Genomic DNA, 26,720 nt, shown 5'->3' with positions numbered 1-26,720 from the left:
ATATATTTGGACATGTAACACTGAATGAAAGAGATAGAATCGCAAACAAGGATGTGACGCCTAGGGTTGGGGTAAAAATAACTTTAAAATATTTTAACCGGCCGCCCTGCCTGACTGACGTCTGCCCTCTTTGGGAATGCTTTTATCTGTCAGCTGCCAACACTATGTAACTTAAGGGTCACCAAGCTAGCCGCCTCGTACGAATGCAACATGCCAATTTGCACAAAGAAATTTCATCTCAATCAGGCAAGTGGGGCAGGTTAAATTCAATAAATACGGGAAAAAAACCCACTTGAACATAAAAAATAACTGTTATTTTCAAATGATGTAACAGATTTCGTAAGAGTTTAATATCATAAGCCGTTTTACCGTTGTACGACATTTTTGTGTCCACTGTGCGTAATTTATTGATCTAACTGAATTGATGCAACTTAAGGGGAGGCGTTCAACTACATAGTATAAAACAAAGTCGCTTCTCGCTGCCTCTTTTATGTATGCTTCAATTTTTAAAACTACGCAACGGATTTTGATGCGGGTTTTGTCAATAGATAGTTTGAATCATGAAGAGTATAATTTATTATAATTTACCTCGAGCGTAGCCGGGATGGGCCACTAGTTCGACTTAAACTATAAATAAATTAAAAACATATAGTTGGCAACCCATCAATTTTTAAGATATATCTTTTTCACTGCGTTATCTTGAATATATCGACACCTTCTTCTTTATAGTCGTATTCCTCATGGCTGAGGGTCGTGGTCATTTAATATAATAATAAAAAATGTAAGTTAGAAACTACAAACCCAAAGTAAGTTAGAAACTTGTGTTATGGGATACTAATTCAACGATACTATATTCTATAACATATGCATATGTAGATAAACATCCAAGACACAGGTCAAACTGAAAAAAATATATTTTCCATTTTGACCTGACCGGAGATCGAACCTGGCACCTCCAGTCCAGCATGATTGCCGTTTATTAGGCCACGCAGAGGTCGTCACTGGAAAGTAGAACGAAACACCTACATCGGATCGCTTGGCATTATTAATGGAGTGGTTTCCCTTAACCTTCGAGCCAAGAGATAATAAAAATAATTGTAATCATATCGGGCCGTGCGCGACCTGAGGAGTCACTCTCTTCATAGTCGTATTCCTCATGGCTGGGGGTCGTGGTCATTACGTGGATTGAAACACACATAACAACTTTCTTGGCATTAGTAATGGAGTGGTTTGCCATTGCCTTCTCCATTTCACACACAAGTTTATAATCAATCAGTGTGCAGGTTTCCTCACGGTGTTTTCCTTCACCGGAGGAGTCATTAATATGTTTTTTTTTTATTTGTAATTTAATGGTGACAAAAAACGTGTACTTCAAAAGTTGATTGACCCAGGTATGAGTAGGTCAAGTGAGAATTGAAGCGTTTTTTGACCGCTCAAGCTTGTGCACTTGTCAAGCTGCGAAAGATTGACAACAAACTTTGAATCATTCGTAGCTTTTTATCAAATCTACATTCATCACAGCGCATTTTACCACTGCGCCACTGCCACTGCGTCGTCGATGGCGCAGTTGCCTTGCCTCTGAACTGAGAGGTCCTGGGTTCGATCCCCGGTCGGGTCACGATGGAAAATGGTCTTTTTCTGATTGGCCCGGGCCTCGGATGTTTATCTATATATGTATTTGTTATAAAATATAGTGTCGTTGAGTTAGTATCCCATAACACAAGTCTCGAACTTACTTTGGGGATAGATCAATCTGTGTGATTTGGCCTAATATATTTATATATATTTATCAAATGTTTGAAAATTATTTAGAGGCATTTTTTTCAATCAGCTATTATTCCTTGTCCTTTTTTTTTTAAATAGCCCATAAACCTAACCCTTAACCAATAGATTTCACTAAACACGTTCACGAGCACGAATGCATGTACTCTGTCTCTTTCTCCCGGCATGCGTTGGTGTTCCGTCTCGCTCGTGCGTGTGTCATTGACTTTGTGGACCATACGCCTTTTCCAATATTAAGGAAGGGACTGTGGTGTCTATGAACTTGCAACTAGATATAAAACATTATACAGGGTTATTTTATAAAAAAATACCAAGTTTTTTACAAAAATGACATTTTTGCCACAAGCTTTTATTGTCGTCAGAGAGATCTTATTGGCATTTAACGCCTGACAAAAACCCATGTCCGTGCTGTCAACCGTTGATGAGTTCCCTCGCTTGGAGCCGATCCTGGGTGCACCATCAGGTAATGCTTATCATAATAATGCATTGTCGTGGAAACTGAAGCGATACGTGGGAAATTTAAAGTCTGTTGATAACTGGAAGTAGGAGAAATCTAACTTGCAAGATTTGATTAGTACGGACAGACAAACAAATATCGGTACAGGCGAAACTAAATAAAAGCTTGTAAAAACGCTATTTCAAGTAAGCTGACGAATTCGGCTTCAAATATTTCCATCTGCAGAGTTGTGCCCTTTGTGTGATGCTACATCGTTTACGTAACAAAATATTCCTTCATACTTAGGAATTCTTTTATATAAAGGTCTATTATGTAATACTGTTTTTGCCCGCGGCTTCGCCCGCGTGTTTCCCGTGGAAGCAGTTATTTTTCCGGGATGATAGGTGTTTTAACGTATCTCTTTCTCCGTACTTCAAACTACATGTATGCAAAATTTCATTGGTTGAGTAGATAGAGCGTGAAGTGGTAACAAACAAAGTTACTTTCACATTTATAATATTAGTTATTATACATAGTCATATAGTTATTATACATATGTATACATGCCCAATTCATGAAACTCGTATTGATAAACTTTTCGCATGGAAATACCGAAAAAAAAGGAAGGAAAATTCAATGTGATAACATAGGACATTAGAAAAAACTTAGACTAACTGCGGAATAAAATTATTTCCAGTATTATATTATATGGAGTCATAATATAACTGTTTTAGAAAATGGTGCACAAGTGATAAAACTTTAAACCTTCCTGTTAGGACACGTACATAAAATATGTAATAATTTTGAAGTATTGGAATAATATATAACAATATATTACATAATATTTTAAATCTATTTTTAGTATTGGTTAAATGTGGTCCGGCTTGTTTACTATAATAAGAAAATCGTCTTAAGACTTCACTTATGTATAAATTTCGTAATGACAACTAAAGCCAAAACTTCCATAGATCATAATCGATAATAATTGTTAAGTATAGTAAGTAAATTCGCGATCGAAGTATTCCGATAGGTCGAGGCCGACAATCCGCCGACGACATATAACGGTTCGGTCGGCGAGATGTTATGGAGTTTGTTTACGTTCCGATTGGCACAGCTGATCGTCCGAGAAATAGTTGTGATTGTGTAACAGCTCGAGAAAGTGATGGTACGGTCAGCAATTAACTCATTTGTGTGCTTAACTATATAGTATTAAACAAAATCGCTTCGTCCTGTCTGTCCCTATGTTTGCTATCTTTAATACTACGGGACCGATTTAGATGCGAGTTTTTTGATAGTTAAGTAAATTGTTCACTCTTGAAGGTTAACGTGTATAATCTTAGTTTAACCGATCGAAGTCAGGGCGGGCGCTAGTGAATTAATAAATAAATAATGAAAAATCATATTTGTTTGTTTAAAAGGAAACTTTGAATTTGTATCAAATTCAAATTCAAATCATTTATTTAGAAATTAGACCTTCACAGGCACTTTTTCTCCTCAATTTTTATGTTTATAGTTATTTCTCACAAGCTACAAACTACTGGCATTTCGGAACGACCACTGCTGAGAAGAAATACCGAAAGAAATTCATTTCCCTATCATGCCAGAATGGGCTTACCATTATTGTTTTTTTCTAATAATATATAAAAGTACATAATGTACATAGTCAAAAGGCATATCAAAATAGGTTATAATTGTGAGTGTTAACACAAGGAAAAAAAGGATTTTTTTGTATTTTTTACGTTTAGACAAAAGTCGTAGAACAAAGGATGTTAGTCTCTATGTACCTTATGCACCCTTGGGAGGTTAAGAAAGTAAGCGTTAGATACCAGTACCCCTATATACATTGTTTCCAGAAAGGTCTTGTCAGATCGACTTAATTTAAATGAATTACAAATACAAAAATGGCATAAGTCCGCCGTTGCTACTTTGTCTGTCCGTCTGTTTCTTGTGTCTTTATATTCTTATGCAATCAAGTTATTTTAAACATACAGTCAAACAAATTACACACATTAAATAAGTTACAACAAAATGGAGAAATCATATTAATTAAAATTATAAAACAATTTTAATTCGTGCTTTTTTAACCTCCGACGCAGAAAGAGGGGTGTTATAAGTTTGACCGCTAAGTGTCTGTACATGGCACCGTAGCGGGTGAACCGATTCGGATGCGATTTTTTATATTTGATAGCTTTTATAATTTTTATGCGGTGGTTCCTAAGAACCAATCATCACATATAAGGCTATATATAAATATGTTGGAACAAAATTAGTTCAGCCTTTCAAATAAGTTGTACGGAAATGAATATTGAAAGTCGGGGTTTTTTTTTTAATTTGTCTAAAAAATAAACTTGTTCTGAACTATCTGAACTATGTATATATAGCAAATACGGTTACTAAAAAGATAATAGTTTCCGTGCTTGACTGTTTTGCACACCCTATCACAACTTTGCGCTTCAAGAAGTATCCATCATATAGTATTACACAATTTTCTACCATTTGCGTCAGTCCGATATAACATTAAAACTGTATGCTAAATAAGTTTCTCGCAAAAATGTAATTTTTGACACAAGCCTTGTTGTTATTGTGAAAGTAGACTTATTGTATTCAATGTGTATGTACTTACATTGTTCTATTACTGACAAAAAAAATATATAAATTTGTATTTAAAAAATGGTAAGTCCTTCTGGCATAATAGGGACCAACACTGTTTGATAGAGTTTCTTTCGGCATTTCTTCTCAGCGGTGGTCGTTCCGAAATGCTAGTAGTTTGTAGCTTTGGTAAACATCACTTAATTTAGAATATGACGTGATAAAGTGCCTGTGAAGGCCTAATTTCTGAATGAATGATTTGATTTTGATAACAAAAAAAACATGTTCGTGTAGTAAACTGTTGAGGAGTTCCCATGTCTGGAGCCGAACAGCGGGAACTTTGAAATTATGAAGATTTTAGCTAATTTTATGACTGACCCGCCTGATTTCATCTCTCATAGGAAATGTTGTTGTCTATGGCCAAGACTATGTGTCCCATAGTCACCTCATACAACATCCACATGAGTATATGGAGTGGTGCTATTCTTTGGGGGAACCACACGCAACAGGGAATTCGGTCTGCTTTATCTATTGTCAAAAGTAAATAAACATTGAATATTATTTAACAAAATATCGTATAAACATAAATAAATATAAATAAATATATTGGGACAAATCACATAGATTGAGCTAGCCCCAAAGTAAGCTCGAGACTTGTGTTACGGGATACTAACTCAACGATACTATATTTTATAATAAATACATATATAGATAAACATCCAAGACCTGGGCCAATCAGAAAAAGATCATTTTCCATCATGACACGACCGGGGTTCGAACCTGGGACCTCTAGGTTCAGAGGCAAGCATTTTACCACTGCGCCACCGAGGTCCTCAAACAATTTCGTAACAGCGCATTAGAGTTACAAAATAATAACAGTCATCACGTGAAACGTAACACGCGATCAAGGTTGGTATTTATGGAAATAAAACAATAGTGAGAGTGTGGAAGCAGTCAATGAACAAACATACAAAATGGCAACGCAATTTTATAATGGACTAGATTATGCCCGCGGTTTCGCCCGCGTTAGTTTCCAACGGGAACGTTTATTTTTCCGGCATAAGAGTTTTATGTCTTCTCCAGAGATACTTTAAACTATATGCATGCGAAAATTCATGAAAATTGGATAAGCAGGTAAACTGGTACACGGGTAGAATATATATACTGGCTTAGCATACATTTTGTGCCGAAATTCCCACAAGTGAGAAGCTTCTGGGCCCAGGTAATCACTACTTACTAATATTATAAATGCGATAGTCTGTCTGTCTGTTGCGCTTTCACAGCTAAACCGCTGGACCGATTTTGATGAAATTTGGTATAAATATAGTTTAAGGCTCCCGTTCGAATATAGAATAGATTTTATATCAAAAATCAACCCCCAATTTACTATAAATTTTGTGTACCGCTTTCGCAGTGTAACTCATGCGGGCGAAGCCGCGGGCAATAACTATATACTATACGGGCTTTAACAGTACATAAGAATATAGGAGTTACTAGATGATAAACGATGCACACTCCAAAACTGTAATTGATTTTCGTAAATAGCTTCTTACAATGAAATCAATTTAACGTATGTATTGTACAAAATACACGGCACACTTTTTATCATTTAACTTTAACATTTCATTCCATTTTATCTTATATTTTCATCGTAAAATATCATCATTTACACTGTACATACTTTCCTAATTCTAATACTACATATTAACATTATTTATATTCAAATTTTTTAATCCAAACAGATGCCAACGACCCACATCGAGCTCGAATGGATAAGTCACCGACAAAAATGTTACAAAAACCAATGTTCGTACAAACGGATGGTACAACATTGACGTATATGAAACGAAACGACTATTACACATTCCCGAATACAACACAAACACTGCCAGAGTTTAAGCCGATAACAGACGAACAGATACTAAAAGTCAACCAAATACTAAAAGAGTTACCACAGAATACAAATAGAAACGGCCGCCTGTTACATAGTGGTGTAACGTCAACGGAAACTTTAGTTGTTGCGCCGACTTTGACAACGAATCTAGATGATCGCCAAGATGAAAAGTCGTGTCCACAGGGAGGGACGTGCGAATTTTTCATATATTGTTGGATGGTCGGAGGCCTGCTTGAAGGAACTTGTGGTGGCTTGTTGAAGGGCTGTTGCCACAGAGTCGCAAAAGCTGGCATATTGGGAGTACACGACTCCAATAGCATAGACTATTCGTCAAATGAAGGACTGAGTTATGGACCGGTAATAAACGATGAAAGTAAGTGACAATGGGATTGTAGTCGGAAAGTCGTTTTGACACACAGTTGAGATAATATTGGATTAGGTTACTGCTGTATATAGCTTTTGATGAATCGTAGAACAATTGTGTTGAAGTGAAAATTTATCGCTTTTTTTTTTCTTATTTTTTTTTATGTTTGCATGCAATAAATGAAAATTTTCTGAGGCTTTCATATGATAAAGATAATTATCTATGTAAAAAGTACATATTATTATGCGATATCCACATTTTAGTTAGTTCTTGTCACGTTATAACAAAATTCAGAAACACAATGAACATAGAAAATATTTATAACATATATTTCAAAGTAAAAAAAAATATTTTGTCTGAAATCAGATCTTCACTTACAAGTTACACTTAAATTAAGTATTTTAAATCTAAAAACTATTCATTATAGCAAGAACGCTTCAACACATAACGAAGATCCAATATTACTCATCGGTGTGAATGTAGCCGTGAAATGACAAGACTAAACTGAGCTCGGATGTGGTCGATGGCAAGACATAGGTAGACAAAGTATGTGCTCCGGATCTGTGACGTCATCAGGTATATAACTTGTAAATATATCTTCTATCTATAATACTGCTCTATCTAACTATGTCTTGCTTTCTCACATCTACTTTTACTAACATACTAACAGTACTTTCAGAATTGTGGTATAGTTTATGTATTTTTATCGTCAGGGTTGCTTCGTGGGTCTAGGAAGGTAAGTGCTTTATGGTCATGGAATTTAAATATATTAAAAGGGAAAACATGAGCCTTATTTTGTAGATGTGTTGGGCATATATTATTATTTTTGCAAATAGTTTTCTATGCAACGAAAACCATAGACAAAATAAATCATAGACACAAAGGCATATTTGGCAGACAAATAGGTATATACGAGTATCTTATCACTTTTTTGCGAATGCTATATATACATTCTAAAATACATATATAGGTCAGTTATTTTAGTCGTATTTCCTCATGGCTGAGGGTCGTGGTCATTACGTGGAATGAAACATATACGACACACTTTCTTTATTTCTTTTAACAGTATTTTTTTTACTTAATTATAAATCTACATTATCATGTTTGACAAATATTTTTGAACTACGTTTAGTCAAGTATACTTTTTATTTGAAGTGTTCACATCAAATAAAATTGGTATTCACATCGAAATTGCTCAATTTAATTACACATGCACTTAATAATAATTGAAGCATAAAAATACATTCGTTGACACATTCACACATGAATAAACTCAAAAACTATTAGGCCGATTTTGATGAAATTTGGCACAGATACAGATGAAACCTTCAGGAGTGACATAGGCTTTTATTATGGTTTCTCGTCAGAGTGGTCGTCCCGAAATGCTAGTAGTTTGTAGCTTTGGTTAATATCATTTAATTTAGAATATGACGTGAAAAAGCGCCTATGAAGGCCTAATTTCTGAATAAATGATTTGATTTTGATTTGATTTTGGTTTTACCCGAGCAAAGCAGGGGCGTCCCGCTAGTATGTAATAAAGTAAATATATTATATATAGCTCTAATACAGTGGCCTTATTAAAGGTGGTCCCTAATAATGATATTTATTAGGGACCACCTGCTTGACCTCAACACACCACAGGAAGAATGACAATGATTATCAGCTGCCTGTGCTACGCGTCCCTTAGTCGCCTCGTACGACATCAACGCGAGGTGGAGTAGACCAATTCTATGGCGGAACCACACACCAACCACAACCAGAAAATATTCAAACTAATTATTGCTTACGTATTTTCCAAACAAGCTGAGAAATCGCTTTTGTAACGATGAGCCATATAATAGTCGTATATTAGTCATATTATTGCAGCTGAAGTCCGGGTGTGAGATGTCTTTGCACAACCGTTGTTAGGTCAAAATATTGTGCAAAATCCGCGTATTTTTTAATTATATATTTGTAAGATATCGCCATACAGTTCGCCGAGCTGTGGCGGATTCGGTATACATACATTACACTGCTGGATTTTCATTACTGTTAATTGCGGTGGTGGTCCAGTGGTTAAGACCGTCTGCCTGTGATCGATGATTCCCAGGTTCGAATCCTACTCGTGCCACATGTGTTTGTATACCAATATAACTTATGTGTATTTCTCATAGACCACCACTTGCTTCCGGTGAAGGAAAACGTCGTGAGGAAACCTGCATACTAGTTGATAGTTTAAGCGTTCACTAATGTGTAAGCGATTACTTGTTGTGAATAAAAGTTCTCTTATAAAATGCGCCAAACGATACTGTATTACATTTTCATCCTACACGGGGTGGACAGAGCCAAAAGCCGCGATTACTGGCAGCGTTACCTCGCTGTATCGCGAGACTTCGCCAAGCAAAAATCCTGGTATTATAGTAATTTTGTAGGCTATGTTAGAACGAGTCTTTACTTTCCTACATGAGTACCAAATTTAATCAAAATCGGTCCAATGGTTTATACGTTAAAGAACATACAGACAGAAACACATACAGTATGGATTTCTCAAAAAAGCTATATACAACTGCTGAGAAGAAATGCCGAAAGGAACTCATTTAAACAGTGTTAGTCCCTATCATGCTATGGTTTAGATAGCATTAATTATGTACCATACTTCTTTTCTCCGCAATACATACATAAAACAAGTATTGAAAGGAACTGAAAGGAACTTAATTAATGGGAATCATGGCTCGTATTCGAACCCATGACCTCTGAAGACGCGGTGCCGAGCACTGGACCACGGAGGCTACTTAAGCAATGGTAAACAGTGAAAGGAGCAGGAAACACTCTGCGGATATAATGCGCCAGCGGTTATGGCGATTAGCGGCCGCTCAAGTCACAGGCGGTAGCGACTGCGGAGTTTTAACTTTGTTGATTCAAATTCCGAATTATTTATTCATCATCGTCATAACGAGTGTGTTATTGATAACACTGGTGTCAGATTTTGTTCATGTCGTCTTAAGACATCTTTTACGACTTTTACGAATACTCACCGCCATATAGTGCATTTTGAAGATACAAGAATCTTGTGGTCAGTAGGTATATATTAAAATAAAAATAAAAAACTAAACTAAACTTATGGAGAGAAAGGAGATATTGCGCAGAATCTGAATGATGTGAATTGGTAAGAAAGACATATTTCGCATCCGGAACTCGAACTCCGATACTCCGAGCTTTGTCTGAGTGTCTGAGCCAAAGGAAAGCCAATATCTTAAGATAGGACCCTATATTAAGATATTGGCTTTCCGTACATCGCGACAGTAACTGTAAATAATAATATTACTATTATTATTTACAGTTGCTGTCGTACTTAAATAATAATATTACTATTATTTTTTTATTAGGTACTATTTTTGTTTTTTATTTTAGTCTCTGTAGTGTGATATGGGCCATGTATTTTACAAGTACCTGCAATAAATGATTTATAACAAAAAAAATATATATAAAAAAACTCGTAAAAGAAGCTTTTGTATGTGAAAACGCTGCCTTTTATGACTTATACCACTCGAGAAGATGAACACGGCCGCTCAACCATACATTTCCGTCGGCTAGCAATCTTATACGAGTACATAGCTGTTAACCTGCAACATTACACTGTCTTGTGTTCACCTTGCACATTTGAATGGTTTATGCAATAATTGTTTTCATTTTAATTTTCAATTCAATAAAGTAGATGGCAAAGGTATAAAAAAATGAAAAACAGAACCCTTATAGGAACACTCTGTGTGTCTGTCTGTCCGTCTGTCGCAGCCAATTTGCTCCGAATCTACTGGATCATCAGGTGAGATTTGGTTAGATGGTGTTATCGTATCGTAGCTAAACACAGACGTGCAGATTAAATAAATATTAAGAGAAATTTCGAAAAATATTCTTACATTTTATTCCATAAATATACTACAATACTATTCCCGTGGAAAATTAACGCGGGTGAACTCGCACACAAAAGCTCGTTTACATATAAATCGAATGACTGTAGGTGAAACTATACGTCCGAAAAATAAATGTAATAATTTTCTTAAACTTCTCTATATCCTAATACGAACAGTACTCGTAATGGATTTCAATTCGACGCCAACGCGCTGATAAGCCAATAAAAAACTTTCGCGCCATTGTTTTTAAATTGAAATTAGTTATCTGTATTTAGTTTAATGGCAATATTATGAACAGACAATAGTAATGTATATCATTATGATATGATATTCAACATTGGACTATCACTTTCATCTTCGGGATTAAATTCGGGGCTGTGACGCCTGGAAGCCCGGAGTATGATGAAGATTCAGCACTGATGGGCTAACCGATTGATTGTGGACCAGGTACCAATCGGAGCGTTTATTTTAACCTCTGTCCCTTAAACAACGATCTGTCTCAATTACGAAACTCTTGGCCACATCACTTGTGGTCTCTATGACAAAATTATAACTCCACCCAATTCCAACTAAGTTTGTTTGTTACCTCTTCACGCTCAGATTGTATGGAGAAGGACATAGGGTGCCTTTCATCCCGGAAAAATTACTGTTCCCGTGGGCGAAACCGCAGGCAATAGCTGGTTTGTCGATAAATTTAGTTTAGTCCGCACTGTTTGGTCTATTATATTGTAAACTGTTTTATAACAATTTTTTTTTGTGTTATGACTGTTTGTGCCAAAATAAATGAAAAAAAAAAAGAAGAAAAAAAAATTAAGTATTTACAGCATTCTTATTCAGCCGTAGCCCGCGACGCATTCATTAAATTTCTCTCAAAAAGCTATAAACCTACTCCCCTTGAACCCCATATCAAAGTGGAAGCACCCGATGTCAACAGACTAATCATAACGCCAAAGAGTTCGCCGTGAGATAACAAAGAACCTTGGCCCTTTTCCATCAAACCAGTCACCGGAAAAGCAAGCGGCTTGTTACGCGTTCCGTCCCACTTTCTCTCTTGCTCTCTGACATAATGTCTATGCCTAATATGCCACACACGTATATAGGCACATTGGTCTTAGATAATGTGGTTTATGGGTGGGCTAGTGTTATTGCAGGAATGGAGCGACATCTATTGGCCAAAGTCCTGGACTTATGTGCGCGATCGTCGATATTGCTTGCATTGCAACGTGTTACCAGCTGTTAAAATGTAGGATTTAAATGGTAGGAAATCCCGCTTCTATTTAAAAATTACTAATAATTTTATTTATTCGATCAAAATTATAAAAAAAAAATACTAATGGTGAACTTAACGATATACCTAACCTATGTCATTTTTACCAGTCACCATAAGACATAGAGAGACAGAGATGCGCATTGTCACATTTTATAACCTTATTCTTCAATTACAACATATAGTCCATCCAGAAAAAGGATTCGTTAACTTTTATAAAGAAAGAAAAGAAAGAAAGAAAAATTGTTTATTTGGATGTATCTGATATGACACTAGTTAAATTTTTCACATACAAAAATTTTACAAAATTATACACCAAAGCCGCCTTCGCTCAGCATGTGTGGTAGATCATAGCATGAGCCACGAAGCTGGTCTTCCGCGAATACCAAATTTTCAAAAATAAAACATAAAAATTAAATCAATCACACAATCAAACATTTTCAATTAAAATTACTTACATGAACATAATAATAATTTATATAATTTAATTCAATCACACAATCAAACATTTTCAATTAAAATTACTTACATGAACACAATAATAATTTAATCAAATTCACTTAAATTTAAATTATGGCACATTAATTATTACAATACTAAAATATTTTTATAGTAACATAACTTTTCAAAAACGCCAATTCGCATTTTATAGGGAAAATACACACTATAGCCCATGCACTCCGAACGCGTATCCAGCACGTTCACCGCACGTGTACACGCACACGTTATAATTTCATACAACCGTACAATCGCTGAGGAATTCGATTCGGTTATTTTTAAGACGAGATCCGTAAGCCGAAAAAGTCTAAATTTCAATTGTATAAGTATTGCTTATAAATACATCCGGCCAAAAAGTTGTTTACAGTATGTCAATACGCATTTAAACTAAAACAACACTACAAAGCTAAAAAGATAACGTTATAAGCACTTTTAAAAATACTTTTCCAAAAATAGATTGAAAGTATACCGTAGCGAATATCATTAGCTAAATGCGGTATGCCGTTCAGCACACCAATTCAAATGGCACAGAATCAAATCGCACATAACGGTTCCGGTCGAGTACCGGTCAATATGTTTTTATATACGACTAAATGTTGCCCAGGGCTTCCGTGGGAATTTTGAGATAAAATATAGCCTATAGCAATCTTGAATAATGTACCATTCTAATGGTGAAAGAATTTTTGAAATCGGTTCGGTAGTTTTGAAGATTACCCACCTCAAACATACAAACTCACAAACGCTTACGTCGTAGAATAGATACGATATTATATTCAAAATTGAATTTATATTCCAATGTGCTTCTCCTTACTCCTTGCACACTAGCGACGCCATATATTATATGTTAACTTCTATTATTTCACGCGGGCGGATAAAAGCTAGCTAAAAGTGCTATTCAGGTCGGTGCAATTCCAGTTGGTGCGCAAAACGGCTCACCTCACAAATATATCCGTAAACAAATTAAGTTCAATTAATTTTTATATAACGCGAATAACAACGAAACAATATGCGTATGACGGGACCACTTCCGAACACGCATGCGCGGAACATTGGTAAGAGCGTTACATTATGAGTTACGGAATTGTGAATTTTGTTAGCCATATTGTAGATTTACGGAGTAAATAAATAACAAGGAGACTGTCGTGATTGAAATCAACCAACGTACCTATATAATACTTTTAAAACAACGAAGCCTATGTTTAAAATATTAAAAATGAAACACATATTTTTTGTTAGTCTATGGAACAGTGACTTTGACTGACAAAGAAGAAAATAAAGAGAAAGAAGAGAAATGAATTTATTCGGAATAAGACAAAAATTTACATAAGACTTGGCTTACGCCTTATACAACATTATTAAGAAAGTTAAGAAACTACAGACGTATGGGCTTAGATCCCTTTGCCTTTGCACATGGATAAATGAAACAAAAAAAAAAAAAAGGTATATGGATTATGTTCGGTAGTTTCGGAGATTACCCGCCTCAAACATACAAACTCACAAACGCTTACCTCTTTATAACAATAGTATAGATTGCCCGAGCGAAGCCAAGACGGACCTCCTGTCTATTTATAAAGCGCCATTGCCTATCAGACTTTTTGACCAAATACTGCAGAAATCGTGATAAAATATACACAATTACAACAAAAAAAAATTGACCCAGCCGTTTGAGCGTGAAGTGAACAAACATACTCACTCGCCTTTATAATATTGGCGGGATTCCACTCCGTTGGAGAATTACACAAAAAACATTACATAATTTTCTATTACCAAGGCCGCAATATCCAAGGTCGCAAATATTAGCATCCACGTACATATTAAATGCCCCGGGCCCACTTTCACGTATTTGTATTCAAGATATTGTATGTACATTTGACGTAATGGCGACGTGACAAGACAGACAATATTTAAAGGTCAGTTAAGTAATTAATCCCTCCGACGACAGAATAAAATGTGTATAACATTTTATTCTGTCGTCGGAGGGATTAATTTAGCTATAGATTATCCAAGTCCAGGGTTTCCTACAATTTTTTCTCATCTTTGATCGATTTTTAAAATACTTAAACGAAATCCATTGTTGACGTCCAAAGCGCAGGTGAAGAAGCGGCGCAACAAACTTCACCGCAGCCTCTTTTCCAAACACGTTAATAGTTCCTCACGCGTTACCTATTCTATATTTCTATTATCTATATAGGGACAAATCACACAGATTGAGTTAGCCCCAAAGTAAGTTTGTAACTTTTATTATAAATAAATAAATGAGGACAAACCACACAGATTGAGCTAGACCCAAAGTAAGTTCGAGACTTGTGTTGTGGGATACTAACTCAATGATACTATAATTTATAACAAATACATATATAGATAAACATCCAAGAGCCTGGGCCAATCAGAAAAAGATCGTTTTCCATCATGACCCGACCGGGGATCGAACCCGGGACATCTCGGTTCAGTGGCAAGAACTTTACCACTGCGCCACCGAGGTCGAAAATTATGGAATATTAAATCAACGATAATATATTCTATATATGTATGTATATACTTAAATTACTTAAATTGGGCAGTGGTTAAGGGAATAAAATTAAAGATATGTTGTAGGAATTCTCAAAAGATCATTTTTATTATTGGTTGCTAAGCACCGATGCCATAGTCTTTTTTAATTTATTTTTTTAATAATCAATATATATATATATATATAGATAAACATCCAAGACCCAGGTCAATCTGAAAAATATCATTTTCCATGTTGACCTGACCGGGGATCGAACCCGGGACCTCCTGTGTAGCAGTCCGGCATGATGTTCATTAGTCCACGGCGGTTGTCAAAATATGTATGTATAAAATAGCGACGAAATCACACTTAATTTTATTAGATTTTTCATTAATGTCCTTTGTCTCCGTACATTTGCCGTTCCCACTTACAAGGATTGGTCAACAGTTCAAGATATTGTATGAGCGTATGTGACGCAATACCGATGTGACAAGACACACATTACTCAGTGGGTCAGGCAGCCTTACAGTTTGGATTACAGTGATGTAATTAACGGAATGGCTTAAGTTGTGTTAAGATTTAATTACAGACCGTTAATTGTCCCATTTGATTCAATATTATATTATTGGCACTAACTCCCCGTGAAAGGGTTAAGGATATATACAAAGCACTCATATGAAAAAACATTTGAACAAATAATTTGTTCTGTATTAGTTTTACAGTGATATAAAGGAAAATTATATAAATTCGTATGTTTTCTTCTGTTTGTTTTGTGAGATCTATCATCCAGATCAAAACCAGGTGGTGGCCCTTTCATGATTCTAGGTTTATTAAAAAGGTGCTTTTTCACGTCAAATGTTAAATTAAGTACCTATCTAATATTTCTCAAAAAGCTTCAAACTATACACAAAAACACATATCTTTCGATATGAGATCGCGTTATAGCCTTTTTCAATTGTGAAAAAGACTGTGGAGCTGAATATTTAATGTTCATGTTCATATTTTGAACTTGATTCCTCGCCGCCTTACTGAGAAAAAGATCCTGACAGACGGACAACAAAGTGATTAGGCACATATTATATCCATACTTAATATTATAAATGCGAAAGTCTGTCTGTCTGTCTGTCTGTCTGTCGTGAAAGCGGTCACGGCTAAACAGCTGGACCAATTTTGATGAAATTTGGCATGTAGATAAAGACCCCCGTTTAAACTTAGGCTACCAAGCCTTTTTCCAAAAATCAAATCCCAAATGACCATTATTGGTTGAAAGTTTGTATAAAAATCGTCTGTCCCGCCTTCGCAGATAAAGCGGGCGAAGCCGCGGTCAAGAGCTAGTTATTATATAATTTTGTAGTATTATACAACGGCTTAAAGCGAAGCCGTACGCAGAATGGTGACCTATTTTATGAATGCCTTTACAAAATTTACTTAAAAATGCGAATATTATCCTGCCAAATTCAGGAGTGACATTGCCACACACGTTCGCTAATCGAAAGCCAAACATTACAAAATAGCCGAGCAATACATCGGCCAGGAGGATTATATAATAAAACAGAGGTGACTTTCTCTTCCTAAGCAAGGATATCTCTGTCTCGCTTTTATGTATGGCGTTTATGATGTTATCTCTGTTTTTCAGTTAAGGATATGCGTTGTTAGGGTTCCGTAGCCGAAAGGTCAAAAACGTAATCCTTAGGTAGACTCATCATGTCTGTCCGTATGTCACACTTTATTCTGAAACTATATATAATTTTTTAACCGTATAATGCTATACGGATAAAAAATTGTAGCTAGATGTACTTAACTATTTTGAAAACTGATTTACTTTTTTATATGAAAACTAGCTGTTGCCCGCGGCTTCGTCGGCGTGAATTTTCCACGGGAACAGTTTTTCCAGAAAGGTACCTACGTACCTACCCTATGTCCTTCTCCACACTTCTAAATACATTTATGCAAAATTTCAAGAAGATTGGATGAGTAGACAGAGCGTGAAGAGGTAACAAACAAATTTACTCTCGCATTTATATTATTAGTCAGAATATTAAAGTAAGAGTTACCTCTAAATTTTTCACTGAAAAATATTATAATTAATAAAATATAATATTATAAAAATATTATTATTATATCATGTAAGTTTTCATAACTCGACTCTGATATGTCACACGTTTGTCGGCTTTACTTTATCATAGGACCCACACGCCATTTTGAATTGTATTAATATAATTAATCTATTATTATTTAAATTCTACGAGTAAACGATATTAAATAATAAAATAAATATAAATCTAAAAGCAAATTTACGTAAGACCTGTAAATTGGCTTTTAGATTTGTAATATTGTTAAACTTTTAATGTAATTGTAAGCTTTTGATCTTTAATAAATAAAATAAAATAATGAAATGAAATAAATAAAACCAGAATATAATACTTTACGTAGGTTAGAGAAGATTGGCGTAAAAGAAGAGACGCATCCATAAATTTCTAGCTCATTTGAGCTAGAAATTAATGGATTTCATGCTATGTTTGTTACTCTTTCACGCAAAATCTACTGGACGGATTGCTATGAAATTTGGTATACGGATAGAATGTGACCTTAAATAACACATAGGGTAGTTTTCATTCCGAAATTCCCGTGGGAGCGAAGCTTCGGGGCGCAGCTAGTGTACCCATAAATACGACCGTACGCTGTTTATAAAAGTGGGAAAGCAGACCCTGGGCTCCAGCAGTCAATGGCTGCAGAAACAACCGGGAAAACGCGTAGAAAGATGCATGTAACCGTGAAGCGGAAAAATCGACAAAGGGATTAATAATGACCAGTTCTAACCTGTTATTTACTCTTGGATAGTAGTAGCTTCACGTTTCAACCAATAAATTGCAAGCACTTTATAAGTATTGCTGATTATTATGTTTTTATAAAACCTTGGTCAAAGGATATAATATGAACCTTGCATCATACAGTTGCATGTACTTCGATACTCAATGTTTTGTTTGTTTGTTTTTTATTAAATTTAAATTTTGCATACATTTAGTTTGAAGGAGGACGAAGGATGAAGGTTTGGAGAAGGACATAGGGAAAAATAACTGTCATTTCATTCCGGAAAAATAACTGTCCCCATAGCAAATTTATTTTAATTTATTTAAGCTAGTAGATTAAATTATGGCGGCCAATGTTTGACCGATCGAGTAAATAAGGCTGATGAATGACTGATGATATGAATAAGAGGGATATACAATCTCTCTTTTGTATCGAAAGCCATGATATCATTGTGTTACATTCAACTTGAACTTTCACCAGTGGTTTAGATTGCGGTTAGGAAGTCTTTGCGGGTCCACGATTCGATTTCCTACAGCGTCATATTTGCGCAAATTTATGGCTTCATGGAATTCGCTGTCTCTAAATGGAAGCAAGTGGTGGAGTGGTTGAGACAATTTACTGTTCGAATGGTCCTAGGTTTGAATCTGATGCTTCTACGCCATAGTTGTAATCGCCATTCGACGAAGGTACTTATCAACTGCTATTCTTTTGACGACCTCGGTGGCGCAGTGGTAAAGTGCTTGCCTCTGAACCGAGAGGTCCCGAGTTCGATCTCCGGTTGGGTCATGATGGAAAATGATATTTTTCAGATTAGCGTTGGACGTTTATCTATATATGTATTTGTTATAATATATAGTATCTATCGTTGTGTTAGTGTCCCATAACACAAGTCTCGAACTTACTTTGGGGCTAGCTGTGTTATTTGTCCTAAGATATGTATTTATTTATTCCCGTAAACATTTCTATTTAAAACGTCATCAATATTAATTTTAATTCAAAATATTTCTTTTAGACAGATTTATTATCATATGAGTAATAATATTAACTTATGAAACTATTTTACATAAACAAAGGAATTATATAGGCATACTAGCTTTAGCCCGCGGCTTCGCTTACGTGAATTTCACAGGGAGAGAGTGATTTTTCCGGATCGAAAGATAACCTTCGTCTTACTCGTCGTAACTAACCTCCTTCGTCTAAGAGCATTGATTGAGCATAAACGTGAAGAGGTAATAAACCTTAGCTCTTCACGCTCTATCTAAGGAACCAATCTTCTTAAAATTTTGCATACATGTAGTTTGAAGTATGGAGAAGGACATAGGGTACCTTTTATCCCGGAAAAATAACTGTTCCCATGGTACCATCGAGCAAAGCTAATTTATAATATTGGTTACGAAGGATTTTTTATGCAGCGTGAAGTAGTATAACCATTGTCGATCAAGGGGTTGTCATGTCGGTCAGTAAATAGTTTCGCAGCATCGTCGAAAAAGGCGTTGTCCTATCGGTCAGTAAACTTTTAAAGTACTTTCAAGCTGTCGCAGTTGCCACGCAACTGGACTTGGGGACTTTTTGAACTCCGCCGCGGGCTGTCATTAGTGTTTATTAAATTGTACCATAACACAGTGATTAATTTAATTATTGCATTTTATAAATAAGTGTTCAACAATGTTCATTTTATAAATGTTTAATTTAAGAAAAATGATTCTTTATTTTATAAAAATTGTTGGTCGCTAATGAAACGCTACACGCCGCGTTTAAACGCTCGTGATATTCACCCCCGTGTTGCTGCACTCGGAAAGTTGCTGCGGAAAAATTAACGTTGCCAAGATATGTTTCATTCCACGTAAGGGCCCTCAGGATTAAGAGGAATGCTACAGATCTCGTTGCGCGAACCCGACACACGCTCGACCGAATTTTGTACACTTTCGCTAATAAAACCGATTATAATGCACTCATATAACAGTTTCCCCTTTATATAACAATCGATGATCCCTCAGTTTTATTCGATATCGCAGACGAATACACGCGTATAACGCGTGAATCGATTATTGGAAATGTTGGAATTCAGATCGCGAATCGATTGCGTGAAATACAGCTTTTGAATTTTGGCAACACTAATAATAGAACATTTGTTTTTTTTTTGTTAAATAGAATGTTATTTGGCGATATTTACAAATAAATAAAAAAAACATATACCTACAAAGACTAAAAATATCGTTTTAAAAAGCTGTGTAAAATGTTAAATTAATTACCATCTGAGTAATACATTTGTTATGAGTTTTCATAATAATGAAATTGATATTATTGTGTTTCCTATTTTCTATTTTGTTATTAGAAGTGGTGAATAAGAAGAGTAAATCTAAGAATAAGATGAACAAAATTAAAGTGAAGTTTGTAAACTTGAATAGGAGCTACAGTTTCGGTGGTAAGACATTGTTTTTACATCGACATCGACATCCAAAAAAATGGTTTGCTAAAGATTTTCAGAATTTGTCTAATTAATATGAGTTTATTTATTTCACCATAACTCTTAAACGACTTATCAGATAATGTGTGAGGTATTTTGGTTCCTTAAGATACGTTAGTAGCTATGTATAAAATTATATAGTCCAGAAATTTGTAGCTAATTTTTTATTATATGATTTGTTTTATGTGCAATTAAGGGTTTCCAGTAATTCATTTATTCAATTGAAAACTCTTTTAGCGGGGTTGTGCACTTTTAGCGTTGGGTAAAAAATGTTAAACTCGTGCCAGAACATATAAACTGAGGGCTTAGTGCGGGTTTGCATTTAACTTCTCACCATCGTGGCGCAACGACAACCACACAGCAATGTGATTGGTTCGCTGCGTCTCACTTCGAATCGATTCGATGGTGAGAAGTGAAATGCTAAGCCCTCTGATCGAACATTCGTAAGACGCTGTGTTAAGACGTCAAAAATGCACAACGCTAATATTCAAGTTTTCACTTGCTTCGGAAGTCGGCAGTAGACTTAGTTTAAGTAATTTTTTGACGCCAATAAGATATACATCTTATTGCCGGCTTTATTGGAGTCGTCATCCTAAATTGAAGAAAGAAATTTGAATTTGACTCCTGCCGGCACTCCCGGTGTTTGTTCGTTTTTTATAGTATTGTAATTAGTTATGGATTTTTTTTGAAGACCTCGATGGCGCAGTGGTAAAGTGCTTGCCCCTGAACCAAGAGGTCCCGGGTTCGATCCCCGGTCGGGTCATGATGGAGAATCATATTTTTCTGATTGGCCCGGTATTTATTTATATATTATTTTATTTGTTATAAAATATAGTACCGTTGAGTTAGTATCCCATAAGACAAGTCCCGAACTTACTTTAGGCTAGGGGCTAGCTCAATTTGCGAGATTTGTCCTAATATATTTTTTATTTACCTGTGTTTTCAGGCTGTGGGATAGCAGTGGGCAAGCAAACCGCCCAGAGGCGCATCGTGGGCGGAGACGACGCGGGATTCGGCACCTTCCCGTGGCAAGCCTACATCAGGATTGGCTCCTCAAGGTTCTTGATCATTGTATATAGCTTGGGTGGTTTTAAGGTCGGTTCACACTTGATGCGCTGATGGAGTAACGCGTGAGGGCACAGACAGAGAAAAATATAGACAGCATGTGTTTCGTTTTGCTCTACAAGAAAAACGCGTATTAGAAACACAGACATTGGAATAGAGCGCTACTTCTTTCTTATCGAGTGTATTCGATTTTATGTATAAAGGCATCTGACAAGACTTTTACAAACACCGACATCTAGAGGCAGTAGGTCTAGCAGACGATTGACACTAAAGAGAGCGCTTATTTATCTTGTCACTCATCGTGTCCCGGTTTTATAGCGCTTATCTTTCAGTTTTGTATGAGATATGCCGGCAATTGTATGGAAATATTCAATACTCTTTAGTTATTCCTGTTGACCCTAGTTTACACTGTCTTTGAGGGTAGTTTTAAGAGAGTTTCAACTTTTTTTAAATTTTAAAAATGACAAGAATTTGTTATACTATCTGACTATGAAAAAATTTTACTGTACTGTGGTAATGTCAATTTCATGAATGGTTAATTTTTGAAATGATTCCTTCCTCATCGGCGCGGCCGCAGCGGTCGAAATGCTCTGAGAACCTCCCTTGAGAGTTCGCGGAACACGGCTAGTACTCCCATAAAAGACAGATAATTGAATTACTGGGGTATGACGCATAACTCCTATATGGCGCAAACTATAGATGCACTGCAATGCATTAGGTCTGCACCGGCCTTTAATGGCACCTGCACACTTTCGCCGAACAGTTAAGCGCGAATCAATGTACATTTCTTAGATTTTGCGCGAGTTTTATAACAACGCAATGTAAAACCAGCGATGTACTTCGAAATATTTGCCGATTTGAGTATGACCATTTTCGTTCATTTGTTGGTGCCATCTGCGTTTGACTTCCTGCCACGATGGCAGATGATTCACCACAAATAAACTTTGCCTCGGACGTGGTTGTTACTTTTCACCAGCGCAAGCGCAATCCGTTTGGATTGCGCTTATTATATACGTACGTATATATACGTTGGCTTCTTACAACCTAATTGGATGAGAGAAACCTGTTCGAATTTTGAATAAGTATATGAAATAAAATACGGATTAATTCTTCTTACAATTCAACTGAACGAAAACAGCAAAATATGTTCGTATTTTGAATTTAAAATGAAAGAAAACATTTGATATTATTTAGTCTATTTTTATAAAACTTTGAACATATTTATTTAGAGTCTGAAATGGTTCTCCGACAATTGCTTCGTACTACGAACGTTTCGTCGACAGAGTGTTTCGACATCGGGCGTTTGAACGACAGAACCCTTCATCTCCGAACGATTCGTCGACAGAATAGAGGAGACATTTTATCGGCGAATCGTTCGTAGATGAAGCTTTATGTGCTAATGTTGCAGAATTTTTAATTTGATTTCATAGAACAGAAAATAATAATGCGTATCCACCGACCGATCGATCAACAGGTTGCATAAAAATATTATTGACTAAATAATATATCTATCTATCTATTAATGAAATCATTTTGTAGACCGGATGTAAAAATGCATTATAACCGTTATATATGCTACATTCAATGTTTAACTGGCTGGAAAATATTTCAAAGTTTTTAACAGGAAAATTGGCAAAATAAAAAAGATTTTCTAATATGCTCAATACGAAGTTACATTGCAAGGCTGTATCACGCTTGGCTACGATTAGCGTTAGACGCCAAGCTAAATTGAACTTTCACTCGATTATTGTAAAGTTCAATTTAACATGACTTCGTTCGCTGACGTCAGCTTTGTATAGATGTTACAATTGTATTAATATACATATACTTTTGTTTCTTCTCATATTTAAAGCTGAATAAAGTTTATATCATTTAAGAATTCGTACAATTAAAAAAGTTTGTATGAAATAGGCGCCCAAATCTTTTCTCGTAAAATTCAGTTTTATGGGTGACTTTTGGGCGACCATATGACGTCATCGGGAAAAAATTTCGGCATTCATTGAGTTTGATCGCTAATAAATTAGCTTAGACGTATAATCTCATACTGAAAAGTAACAAAATGTGTTTTATTATACATGTTCTATCATATTATTGCATATTTTTAACAAGTCACGTAACTATTTTTAGAAGCACTATTGCGCGTACGAGTAAATAAGCCTTTGTATGAAACATAATCAATTTTTCACGTTGTAAATGAAATCACTAACATTTACTAAACTGATTGTCTGTTTTGCTCATTTATTACGTAAACAAGTAGAATAATTTATTACTGAACTGTATTAGCAAATCATAGAATAATAGGTACATATGTTAAAAACATATCTTTCCGTAACAATTGTTTCGTAACTCAATGTTGGAAATGATTTATGTTTTGTTGGAACATGTTATTTCAATTGAGTAATATTTTAGCAAAGCAGCGACATTTGTTTTTTTTTAATGTTTGATATTAATTTTTGATCATCCCAACATCAACTAAGGTGACATTTCCTTCGTAATATCTCATTAATAATATTTATTTTTTATTGAAATAAAAAAAAAGAATCAAAGAAATAAAAAACAAATATTTAAACAAGATTCAATTGAAACTGAACTAAACATTCAATATAATTGAACGATCGATTGGATTAGGAAATGTCGCCCTTATTGTGTGTACTAATAAGTACTAATATACAAATTAATACATTAATTTTGCAGATGCAACATGCTTATGTCCATTTTCGAGCTTATCGGGTGGAAGCAGTGTTGGATAGAGAGGTAAATGTGCGAGAAAGAGGCAGCATGAGTTTTCTGTAGTTTTCAATTCCTATAGAAAATCTTTGTGGTTTTCTTCTGTTATAAATAAGTAGTTTTAGATTGGGAATATTGTGTGTACAAAATACTCTATACAATTCGTTAAAATTATGGTCTGTTCTTGGAATTCCCTACTTTTTTAGTAAATAGTACAATATTTAGTTGATAAATTAGTTTTGTAATATACCGCTCCGTATTTTTTTTTTATTATACAGAATGTAACAATAATATTTAGTCTACAAAATGGTCCAATTCAAAGAATTTATTTATTTCTACTTGAAAGATATATTATTTAAAAAATATACTTATTCACTGAATATTGGACCAAATGAAAATATCATCGCTGTAAAAACTTATACCCTATTTAAATCTATCCCTAGACAAAAGGTAAACAAACCTTGAACAAAAAATCATTATTTCTCTTTATTCCTTTGTTAATTTTGTTCTTACTTTCTGTTAATGTTAAATTTTTTGTTGTTGTTGTTTTATGGAGTCATGTCGATTACTTGATTGGTTGGCTTGTTAATTTCTCGTATCTCTTTTGTTTACTTTTTGTCTCAGTCCAAGATGAATAAGGTATAGGTAAATTTCAACATATGATTTACGGTTTTAATAATATAAAGAAGACTTCTTGTTCTTTCTTACCAAATTTAATCTTAAATGGGGTCGCCGCGTACCTAATATATTTTCATTAAAATTTATTGATGATTATAGAAATATTAGTATGACTATATTTTGTTACGGTCTGTAGACACTTCAGTAGACAACATTTTTCACATCATAATAACGTGGTAGAATCTATTTTTGTTTATTAGAAATTTTGGTTATGATATCACTGACTTTTTCGCACATTCCTCATAGATTAACATAAATTGTAAATGCTTATGTTAATAGCCGCTTGGACAAACTTGCGACTTCGCTCGCGTGGACTCTAAAAGGTAGCCTTTGTGGATGGTAAATCACTTTAATGCAAAATAAAACAAAACTCACTTCATGGAAGATTAAAAATCTTGACTTTTGTATTAAATTGGATTATTTACCTACAATTTGATTTACCAATCACTCTATTCATTCATATTCGCTCAGTGTGGATGTAAATGACTACGTACGTATATAAATTATGTGAAAACTTTCGCTTTTATTTGAAGTAACTTAGAATTAATTACCAAATATTTGGAGGTAAGTATAACATCAAAACATAATTTAACTTCTGATTTTACAAACTATACTAATATAATAAGCGGAACCACAGGTCTAGTCAGTTATATAATACAGTATGCAGTTGTTCATAAAAAAATTAAAACATACTTTAAACTAATATATATTTCGTCTCTATCGCACTTTATAAATTTGATATTGACGCACTTTAGAAAGAGACAAAACATATTTTAATTGAAAATATGGTAAATTGATACTTGGTATTTTCATACCCCGTACATTGCTATTATATCAATTAGATTACAGCAAAAGTTGCTACATTTCTTGCGCTATTGTGTGTCGTCTGTCTGTCTGTTTTGTCATGATTATGACAGACGTTACATGCATTCTAGTTTTTAGAAGACACAGGGAACAATGTCTTAATTCTGTGATGAAAACCTTCACTAACTCTGTTGCCTATCACGTAATAATTTTCTATATGATTTTTCGATAAACAGTTTTGCGCTCACATTTTACTAGCGTTACCTTGGTGCACAGGTCGTCTGTTTTATTCATGTTAGGCAGGAGCGGGTTCTATTCCGACTCGAGTTCTGAATTCATTTATCATTTAATTATTCTTAGTTTAAAAAGCATGTACCTATACCAAATAGCATTTATATACCGAAATAAAATTAAAATCAAATCTGAAATCCACTCCATCTTCAGATGCGGCGGTTCCCTCATCTCTCGCCGCCATGTTGTCACAGCGGGCCACTGCGTTGCGCGCGCGCAGCCACGGCACGTGCGCGTCACTCTCGGAGACTACGTCATCAACTCTGCCGCTGAGCCCCTCCCAGCATACACCTTCGGCGTGCGGACAATCAAAGTACACCCTCTGTTCAAGTTCACCCCCCAAGCGGACAGGTTCGATGTGGCCGTGTTGACGCTGGATCGAAATGTACATTACATGCCGCATATAGGTTAGTTGGCTCATTCATTTATCCATATCCATATTACAAACTAGTTGATTGGAGTCTTTCCTTCGGGCGCCAATATGAAAAGATACTTCCACATCCATCATATAAATTTGAAAGTTTTTCTATCACGCTTTCACGAGTTACAACGCTTGATTTAGCTCCCAACTCGCCATATGGAGCGTTGGGAGTGGCCATCCTTCGAAGTATATAAGTCTGTGTCCATTTCATGAATACAAAAGTCTTGACGCTGTTTTGATGAAATTTT

At 35.2% G+C, this 26,720-nt stretch overlaps 1 protein-coding gene across 3 annotated transcripts in view; it reads left to right on the top strand.

Moving 5' to 3' along the window:
* The window catches only part of LOC128681474 (uncharacterized protein), a 47,233-nt gene that overhangs the window by 17,485 nt on the left and 3,028 nt on the right, over positions 1-26,720 (top strand). The window contains exons 2-5 of one of the 3 annotated variants that reach the window (XM_053765388.1): positions 6,550-7,074; positions 21,433-21,544; positions 24,246-24,305; positions 26,205-26,458. In XM_053765388.1, coding sequence (XP_053621363.1) covers positions 6,550-7,074; positions 21,433-21,544; positions 24,246-24,305; positions 26,205-26,458 — 951 coding nt within the window. The remainder of the gene's footprint in view (positions 1-6,549; positions 7,075-21,432; positions 21,545-24,245; positions 24,306-26,204; positions 26,459-26,720) is intronic. The other 2 variants (XM_053765389.1, XM_053765390.1) reach the window with 2 other exon arrangements.

This window comes from Plodia interpunctella, chromosome 27 (genome assembly GCF_027563975.2).
Source record: "Plodia interpunctella isolate USDA-ARS_2022_Savannah chromosome 27, ilPloInte3.2, whole genome shotgun sequence".
NCBI lineage: Eukaryota > Metazoa > Arthropoda > Insecta > Lepidoptera > Pyralidae > Plodia > Plodia interpunctella.
Note: the sequence above shows the minus strand (reverse complement) of the source record. Positions and strands in the feature narration are given on the sequence as shown.